We start from the raw sequence: 9,442 nt of genomic DNA, 5'->3' as shown, positions 1-9,442 counted from the left end.
ACCAAGACAAGGCCCAGCCGTGGCCAATGGAGGAGAGAGAGTCGGCGGCCAAGATCCTAGTCGGCCAAGACTTTTTCCTTTTATCTGTTTTAGATCTTTTCCTATTTCATGTTGTATTAGGTTTTGGATAATTTCCTTTTTCCTATACTTTGTAATCCTTATATAAGGAACCTCTATTGTTCATTAATAATACACAGATAATTCCCCATTCTTTTACAACACGTTATCAGCACGATCGCCTCTAGATCCCTGAGACAAAATCGAAACCTCTCAACCCTAAAAGCCAAAACCGGCGACCACACCTAAAACCCTAGACACGTTCTTAGTTCATCCAAGAACTCAGTTGATCCCTCTTGAATCCTTGACGTTCTCAGATCACGTTCCAGCTCAGAAGAACCCGTCCAGCTCGCATCCACACCCGAGACGCGATCGCACTCGACACGACCCGCGTCCGAGAGACTCGCACCCGAGACAGCCCGCGATCGTCCTCAGCTCGCGTCTGCTCCCATCCGCGATCCGATTGCATCCGTTCGTTCTCTCTCTCTATCTAAAGGTGGTCCGGTTAGCAAAGGTATAACTTAATCTGAGAACCTAGATTGATCAGAAACCCTAATCCATTATTATGGAAACTTTGATCTTGATCAAAACCCTAAAACCTACAAGATTAAAATCGACAATCACTTAACTAGAAATATAGAAATTGATTCCTTAGAACTTAAATTGATTGTTCCTGATTTGATTTTGAGAAACCCTAATTTAGGAATCGAAACCCTAAACCCTAAAGGACTGAATCCGATTTTAATTGATTGAATTGTTTGTTGATTTGAGGTTTTAGGATTGTTAGATTGATTGAAGTAATCTGATCTAGAAATTGAATCCTAAAAGCCTTAAAACCTTTAATTAAAACCGGCAGCCTTAGTTTTAAAAGTAGAAACCCTAAATTCATAAATCAAATTGCTAAGGTTGTTTGCATTACATATAAATCTGAATTGAATTGCATTCATATTGTTTAATGAAATCGACCAGCATGTAGAAACATATGAATTCGAATCTGATTGCATTGAAATACATATGGTCGTGTGGTCTTAATCTCCCTGGTACATATAGAATCATATATTAGGATTGTTCGCACCATGGTCAATTAATTTTACATGTCCGATCCTATTGCTTGACTACATGGCCGTGCGGCTTGTTTGTTCCCACCATGGTCGATTAGATTGATTGTTTTCTCATAGATGCGTAAGACAAGTTTGTGGCCGAGCTTGTTATACCATGCGGCCACATGATCACATTGTGAACCTAAATTGAAATGATAATGTGATTCAGATGTCGAAAATCTCAAATAGAGACTACGCAGCCCTTAATCTCTCCGGAGATAACTACTTGTAGTGGGCGCTAGATACAAAGATCAGCTTAAGGTCAAAAGGACTTGGTGATACAATCATCAAGGGCAACAATGAGACCGATAAGAATCGGTACAGGGCTATAAGTATTATACGCCATCACCTCATTGAAGGTCTAAAAGATCAGTACATTACGATGGAAAATCCACTAGAGCTTTGGGATGCTTTACAGCATAGATATGATCACCAGAAAACGGTGTTACTCCCAAAGGCTAGAAATGACTGGAAGAATCTAAGATTCATGGATTATAAGTCAGTGGATGAGTACAATTTGGTCTTGTTTAAGACGGTCTCGATGCTGAGACTTTGTGGTGAAGTAGTAACCGAAGAAGAGTTACTCGAGAAAACATTCTCTACGTTTCATTCCTCAAACATAATCCTGCAGCAGCAGTACCGAATGAAAGGCTTTGCCACATACACTGATCTGATCCCGTGCCTGCTACTGGCCGAGGCAAACAATGAGCTCCTGATGAAGAACAGTGAAGCTAGACCTGTTGGAACAGCCCCATTACCAGAGGCCAATGAAGTTGAAAAGAAAAATCCCAACGAGTGCAATTACATCCAGAATGATAAGAGATCACACGGCAAAGGCCGAGGTGGATACAGGAACCGTGACAATTACTCGAACGGTCGAGATAGATACTTGGCCGGCCGGAAAGGAAACCACAATAACCGTGGTCGTGGTTCCAATCCCGGCCGTGGTCGAGGCGGTTATGGCCGAGGTCGAGGCGGTATATCCAAACCGTCTTACTCGACCAAATCTGTTTGTCACAGATGTGGGATGAGCAACCATTGGGCCAAGAATTGTAGAACTCCTAAGCACTTATGTGAGCTCTACCAGGAAAGTATTAAGGACAAGAACCCGGAGGCTCATATGGTCCATGATTTCGGATATGAGGCTGATAAAGAATCTGATGTTGCTAATGACGACCTGATAGATTTTGAGACTTCTGATTGTCTCAAAGACTAAAATTTTCGATACGACTTGTTTTATTGCTTTATGATTGTTTTATGATTGTTTTGGTGTTTTTAATTTCGGTGTTCTGCAACTTTAATAAATGAAAGTTTTGAAGTCTCTGAGAAATGAAATCTTATTTATAGAAATGAATGATGAGATGAGCATACTAGTGGTGGATAGTGGCACAAGTCATACAATACTTAGAGACAAAAGATATTTCTTAAATCTCACAATGCAAAGTGCAAACGTACACACCATTGCAGGTGTAGTCGGCCTGATTGAAGGTCACAGCCAGGCATATGTATTGATGCCTAAGGGCACTCATCTAGAGATCAAAAATGCCTTGTATTCCCCAAGCTCTAAAAGAAGCTTATTGAGTTTCAAAGACATAAGATTGAATGGTTTCCATCTTGAAACATGGGAAGAAGGAAACAAAGAATTCCTTAACATAATTTTGATCACCAAAGGCTATAAAAGGATCCTAGAAACCTTACCTGCAATGTCTACTGGCCTATGCTATGCAAAGGTCAGTATGATCGAGGCTAATGCCTGCGACAATTTCACCTTATGGCATAACCAGCTTGGCCATCCTGGTACTAACATGATACGAAAGTTGATGATAAACTCACAAGGGCACACGTTCAAAGGAGTTGTCCCATACAATCTCACATGTGCAGCATGTGCACAAGGGAAACTCATAACCAGGCCGTCACCAGCCAAAGTTAATAAAGAGATCATAAATTTTCTGGAAATGATTCAGGGAGACATATGCGGACCAATACACCCACCTAGTGGGACGTTTCGGTATTTCATGGTCTTGATTGATGTATTGACCAGATGGTCGCATGTCTGTCTACTGTCCACACGGAACTTGGCATTTGCACGCCTGCTTGCTCAGATAATAAGACTGAGAGCACACTTTCCAGACTTCCCTTTAAAGACTATACGTCTAGACAATGCTGGTGAGTTATATCAACCATAAATCTTCACTCTCATTTTTTTCAACATATTTTTTCCTCTCAAGCAAGATATGTAAGTTATTTGTTTTTAGTGATCTTAATCTTCTTCTTCTTTTCTTTTTTACATGAACAAATGACATTGCTTAATCGGTGAATCATTTGTATTGGTTTAGATTTTAAAAATCTTATATATTGATTTTCTGTTGCAGAATATGGATTTGTTCATTACTTGGGAAAATGATGCTAATCACCTCGTCGACGACATCGAGTGGATACAAATTCATGGCACGTGCTGGGCGTATTCTCTTAGGCGGCACATGAATGCGGCATGTAGAATTGCGAACTTAATTGATGCAGAATCCCTCTCTCTGGCCTACTTGGTCAACTACATGAGAATGACTTCAGGGCTTTCAGACACCTTGGGTCTTTCTTCCTTTGATCCGGTTAGGCCCTTCCTGATGTTGGAGGGTATGGTCCTGGATGATGATTATCGAATGTTGTTTGCTCAATTTATGAGGATCCCGGAACTCCCACTTCCGGTACGTAAATTTAGCTTAATTTTTAGTTTCTTTTTATTTGATTATAAATAAGCTCGTCTTTCTTTTTCCATGCAGAGGGGAATTCGTCGTTTCGTAGTTACGGACATGATAATTCATTCTCTAGATCACTATCATTCCCCTATTACAGAGGGGAATCCCAAACTACCCATCGATACTTTCGTTCATAGCAAACCCCCCTCAAAATGTAACTTAAGATCTATATATATTATTTGGTAATCATAGAACTTCTTTTCGATGATTACTCAAATCTGCATGTTATGTTCGCTACTGGAAGAGGCATTTATCAAGGAGTTCCTTTTGTCAGGTTTCGAGACAGTTCTGGGTTAATCAACGGTGGCTTCATGAATGTTGAGATGGGTAAAGGAATCATTGTCAAGTTTGTCGAGCTGATTGGAGCATATGTCATTATGTGATCGGTGCCGAAATGATCTAGGGCCTGCTATGGCGATGCCTCTATCTCTACCCCCTATTTATATAAATGATTTCTATTACTTTACTTCGATCCATCTTTTGCTGTTTCATAACTTATCAACATCTTTCGGTACGCGTTTAATTGTTTCGGTAATTGGATATTTGTAGTGATGACCTTTTGTGCTGAAAACTATTTACATGAACAACTTATACAGTAAGAGAAACCAACGACAAATCTATTATATTATACAGTATATGATATAACATCTGTGACAAAATCTAATACTATACTATAGTATATAATATCAAGTACTCCTAGTGGTGTAATGTGACAGCTTCTAATAAAATTACATGAGAATGGATAATATGTGAACACTATAAATATTAAAGTGCAATTGTGTCTACTAGACAAAGTTCAATGCAATCATATGATAAAGACCTAATCACTTATAGAAACGCGTGAAGGATTCTGTTTCTGTAATTTGGTTCTAAATGGCATTATCGGTAAGAAATAACTGATTCATAAAGTGGGTCACTCCAAAAAAATCTTTTCAATGCTAAGTAGTCAATGCTTCGTAAAGACAATTCTTTGATATTTTTCTGCTTATTTATTTATATACACAGATTTTTAAGAGTAACTAATAGATTTTCGTATTTATAATTCTATTTATATATAAATTTATATTAAATACTAAATTATGACATTTAATGTGTCACCACTAGCATACATAAAAATTTAAAAACTAACTTTTAGATTTGATAACTTTTTATGATAACTGGTAGTTTTACTTTCACTTCATATCTTTTATATTTATTTTTGAATTAAATATTTTAAATATAATTAGTGTATCATAAATTTTAAAACTAATTGTAGTATTCTTATAAGTAAATATGGTTTCATATTTTATTTATTAGATACTCCTATTTTATTTTAAATAAATTATTTATGTATAAGATTTTTTAATAATGGTTACTAGATTTATATTCATTTAAAGTCTGTTTCTGAAAGTATAAGACTTAGTTAAGAATGTAATTTTGGCAAAACATAATATATTAGCATAACTAAATTAAGTAATTTTATCAGTTTATGATATAAAAACTATGTAAAGACTGTCCAATTTATTATATTATCTAAAAGTATGATCGGTAGAGATTGTAAGTTTTTTACTTTAGATGCAAATTTATATTATAACTTTTAAATTGTTAAATATATAGTTTTTTATAAAAATATCTCCTAAAAATATGTTTTCTGTTTTAATTTTAGTCTGTTGATTTAAATTATTTTGGTAAATTAATACGATTGATATAAAACAAAAGAAATGGTATTATAAATAGCTTCTTGCCCCTCCCCCTCCAAAAAAGAGCCATCCTTTCTAAATCTCTAAAAATAAAAGTATTGTTCTTCTTCATGGAAAGATCTGAATCTTCTCGGGTTTCTACTCCCTATACGGTGAGTATCTTTCTCTATTTCTCTATGTACACAAAAGAACACTTGGCACTAATTTATTCTGTGTATTACACATATTTAAAACTAAATATTTTGTAGCTTTAGGACATATATGTAGAAGCTGTGATTGGTGAACTAATAAGAACCAGTGAATTATTATTTTTTTGTCACAAAAGAACCAGTGAATTAAAAATAAATAAAATAGTGAAAGTGAAATACATCAAAAATATAATAAAGTTTATTCTATTCATTCATTATCAAATTTGCTAAAGAACACTTTTTTCTCTGTATTTTATCTAATTATTTTTGGGATTGGTAGAATGATTATTCCATTAAATTAAAGTAAGTTAATCACATAAAAATTATAATCGAGTTGCTCCATAAACGGTTGTTCAGGATATTGATATTTGTGGGTCCCAGCAGGAAGCGTTTCCTCTTACATGCAGGCATGATGAGCGTTTTTCAAAAGACTCTAACCACTATTTTATAGCTCTCCACTATCTTTTTTTCTTCAACCTACAAAAATATATTTTTTTTTTTGAACCGACAAATATATATATTTGCTTTTTTTACATTTCTCTTTCCGAAAAACTTCATTTTTCTGTACCCTACTCTTTTTTGAGTTTTACCACAAATACCAAGACTTTAATTTCTCTAACCACTATTTTACCAGAAAAGCTCTCAACTATCGTTTTTCTTCAACCTTAAAAAAAATCTATTTGCGTTTTACATTTCTCTTTCCGAAAAACTTCATTTTCTCTACACTACTCTTTAAAGTTTTTACCACAAATACCATCCACTATCTTTTTTCCAACGTACAAAAAAAAAAGAACGGTGCCTTTTATATTCTTTTTATTTTGCTTTAGCTGTAAATTTATATTAATAATAACCTTTAAATCACTAAGTATAATTTGAACCCAAAAAAAAAAAAACCAAGTATAAAGTTCCTGAAAGTCTGAGCCAGAAAATAAGATATTCTTCCTAAAATCCCTAAAGACAAAAGTATCGATCTTATCAAAGTCCATGGAGAGATCCGAACCTTCTTCTCGTATGATCGATTTTCTCAACGCCTCGATGGAGAGATCCGAATCTTCTTCTCGGGTTTCTGCTCCGTACACGGTGAGTTTTTCTTCTCCGCGCATCTAACGGCGTCGTCACTCCGTTTTTCTTTTCTCTCAAAACTATCTTTTGCTTCCGGCGGTCTTTTCTTTGCTTTTGATTATTGTTCGAGCTTCAAAGACCCGCTGTTTATCTCTTCCCAAACTCAGTGCATGTTTCTTCTCTATCTCTCTTACCCAAGTCTTCTCCTAACTCTTTTGTTCCTGTTTGTTTTTGTCGGCGATTGTTCTGTTCTGGTCCCCAATCTTTTTCGGTTTTTAAATTAATATACATATATATATATATATATATTATTTTTTAAAGGATTCTAATTACATTTTCTTATAAATATAGGGGAAGAGGACTTTGTACGGTGATAAGTATGTCGACGTTATGAAGTCGTACTATGATTACGTCAAAAGCAGGTAAATAGATTTCTGTTTTCTTTTTTTCCTTTGCTTTTTGGAGATTTTGTGTAATGTTGATAGATACCAATAAATATTCTATTATTTGGTTTAGATTGAATAGCTATATTATTTGGTCTAGCTAATGTATGTGTATATTTATATTATGATTCTGATGTAAAGACGTGAAGTAATAAAAGATAAATACCTTCACTTTCAAATGTGTTTGCTAATTGATTCTATTGAACAATTAGGATAAGGATCGGTGTTGAAGGGTACAGTACTTCCCTTAAACCTATTGATCTCTACCGGGCTTTGGAGAGTCTTTTCAAGACATGTGGAGAAGTCCACAACATCCAGATTCGCAGAGATCCAGTGACAAATGCACTCCAGAGGTCGTGTATTGTTATCCTTCGTGGAGAAGGCGCAGGAGACAAAGCCTTGCAACTCAATGGAAGTGACATTGGAGGAAGTAAGATTGTCGTTACGAGTTTGCCTTCAGAACTCAGTGACCTCAGCACTGGGTTGAGTACTGATGTACTCGCTGCTAGGAGCGTGGCACATAATCGAAGAAAGCGGTAAGTTATTATTTATGCTGTTGACATTTTCGGCTTATGTAAGTTGTGTAAACAATATAATACAATGCATTTTTTTTACTCTTGCAGTAGCGAAGGCATATCCGTTACTGGATATGACACTTCACTTACTAAAGATGATTTGAAGAATGCTTTGACTAACCATTTCTCCACATGTGGCGAGATTACCGACGTTTTCGTTCTTAACAGGTTAGAAGTTAGAACTTTTCTCTAGTTTGTTACAAACCCCAATTCGCTTAGTTTCCTTTTTTTTATCTTTTTCTTTGCAGCCGTGCCCTGGTCTACTTCTACGGACTAGGCTCCAACAACCGAGCGGTTCAGCTGTCTGGAACCGACCTAGGAGGCTGCACACTGGTGGTCAAAGCCTTGCCCTATCCAAAACCCAAAGGTAGTGCCTGGACCCGTTTGCGTTACCGTTTCAGGTCAGCCACTCTCTCAACGATCACTGGGTGGGCACATCAGATGTGAGAGGAATTCTGGTTTAGTATTTTATTTTATGAATTTCGGCTTGTTTGCTTGTTATGTTTAGTACCCAAAAAAAACTTATATTTCGGATGTGTTTGATTACTACAAAAAAAAAACTTATATTTCGGATGTTTGATTACTACAAAAAAACTTATATTTCGGATATGTTTAATTACTTCTCTTTAGCTTAAATTCAGTTTTAATCATTTGATTATAACAGAGAATGTATAACTTATAAGAGTTTTCTCGACCGACTTTATCTTATTGGGTCCAAGAAAGAATTTATCGTTGGAGAATTATTTACGAATAACCCATCTATAATGACAACAAAAACCGCCTAACATGTAAATAAATTATCAACAATCATGACAGTTCTTGTGTGATGATATCACATTATCACCGACATATTAAATTTACATTCGAAGTTTAGGGGAGACAGATCACAAATAATCAAGCAGTCTTGTTCCACGATGAGCTCTGCTAAATACGAATGTTCAATCCTTTTTTCATCCTATGAAATAGATGACCTTGGGTGGGTTGATGATAGATCAACTAGGTTTATTCGTGGGTTCACTCCAAAAAGTTTTTTCAATGCTAAGTCAATGCTTCGTAAAAACAATTCTTTGATTTCTGTTTCTTTATTTATATACACAAGATTTTTAAGAGTAACTAATAGATTTCATATTTATAATTATAATTTTATAAAGTTATTAAATACTAAATTATGACATATGTGTCACCAGTAGAATACATAAAAACTAACTTTTAGATTTGATAACTTTTTATGATAACTGGTAGTTTTACTTTCATTTCATATCTTTTATATTTATTTTTAAATTAAATATTTTAAATATAATCAGTGTACTAAATATTTTAAAACTAATTGTAGTATTCTTATAAGTGATTACTAGATTTATATTCATTTAAAGGATCTGTTTCTCAAAGTATAAGAATTACATAAGAATATAATTTTGGTAAAATATAGTAAGATATTAACATAACTAAATTAATTAATTTTATTATTATTTTAATATACTTTGTTAAAATATCAGTTTATGATATAAAAAGTTATGCAAAGATTGTCTAATTTATTATATTATCTGCTAAAAGCGTAATTGGTAGAGATTGTAACTTTATTTTC

At 34.7% G+C, this 9,442-nt stretch overlaps 3 protein-coding genes across 4 annotated transcripts; all 3 read left to right on the top strand.

Moving 5' to 3' along the window:
- The first annotated feature begins 1,644 nt into the window (after window positions 1-1,644).
- On the top strand, window positions 1,645-2,255 carry LOC125584014. Its single transcript, XM_048751710.1, has 2 exons — window positions 1,645-2,134; window positions 2,245-2,255. Exons 1-2 carry the CDS (start codon window positions 1,645-1,647, stop codon window positions 2,253-2,255), a joined length of 501 nt encoding a protein of 166 aa, XP_048607667.1.
- Window positions 2,256-3,531: 1,276 nt separating this feature from the next.
- LOC111210353 lies at window positions 3,532-4,467 on the top strand. 2 transcript variants are annotated; one of them, XM_022710685.2, is made up of 3 exons: window positions 3,532-3,859; window positions 3,935-4,064; window positions 4,185-4,467. In XM_022710685.2, the coding sequence occupies exons 1-3, from the start codon at window positions 3,533-3,535 to the stop codon at window positions 4,205-4,207; spliced, it is 480 nt and encodes a 159-aa protein (XP_022566406.2). In that variant the 5' UTR covers window position 3,532; the 3' UTR covers window positions 4,208-4,467. The 2 variants fall into 2 exon arrangements, with proteins under 2 accessions (XP_022566406.2, XP_022566405.2); XM_022710684.2 differs by having other exon boundaries at window positions 3,935-4,092.
- A 1,959-nt stretch (window positions 4,468-6,426) lies between these two features.
- Window positions 6,427-8,493, top strand: LOC125575476 (nucleolin 1-like). Its single transcript, XM_048751829.1, has 5 exons — window positions 6,427-6,857; window positions 7,191-7,261; window positions 7,495-7,818; window positions 7,906-8,025; window positions 8,106-8,493. Exons 1-5 carry the CDS (start codon window positions 6,762-6,764, stop codon window positions 8,302-8,304), a joined length of 810 nt encoding a protein of 269 aa, XP_048607786.1. The 5' UTR covers window positions 6,427-6,761; the 3' UTR covers window positions 8,305-8,493.
- The last annotated feature ends 949 nt before the right edge of the window (window positions 8,494-9,442 follow it).

Source organism: Brassica napus, chromosome C3, assembly GCF_020379485.1.
Source record: "Brassica napus cultivar Da-Ae chromosome C3, Da-Ae, whole genome shotgun sequence".
Lineage (NCBI taxonomy): Eukaryota > Viridiplantae > Streptophyta > Magnoliopsida > Brassicales > Brassicaceae > Brassica > Brassica napus.
The sequence above is the reverse complement of the archived record's forward strand: the minus strand, read 5'-3'. Positions and strand labels throughout refer to the sequence as shown.

Excerpts from the sequence above, each read along its gene's own strand:
- LOC125584014 (XM_048751710.1), top strand. The coding sequence starts at position 1,645 with ATGGATTATAAGTCAGTGGATGAGTACAATTTGGTCTTGTTTAAGACG.
- LOC111210353 (XM_022710684.2), top strand. The coding sequence starts at position 3,533 with ATGGATTTGTTCATTACTTGGGAAAATGATGCTAATCACCTCGTCGAC. Across the intron at positions 3,860-3,934 it reads TCCCGGAACTCCCACTTCCG|AGGGGAATTCGTCGTTTCGT; the intron begins GTACGTAAATTT and ends TTTTCCATGCAG. Across the intron at positions 4,093-4,184 it reads AGATCTATATATATTATTTG|GTTTCGAGACAGTTCTGGGT; the intron begins GTAATCATAGAA and ends TCCTTTTGTCAG.
- LOC125575476 (XM_048751829.1), top strand. The coding sequence starts at position 6,762 with ATGGAGAGATCCGAACCTTCTTCTCGTATGATCGATTTTCTCAACGCC. Across the intron at positions 7,819-7,905 it reads GCACATAATCGAAGAAAGCG|TAGCGAAGGCATATCCGTTA; the intron begins GTAAGTTATTAT and ends TTACTCTTGCAG. Across the intron at positions 8,026-8,105 it reads GACGTTTTCGTTCTTAACAG|CCGTGCCCTGGTCTACTTCT; the intron begins GTTAGAAGTTAG and ends TTTTCTTTGCAG.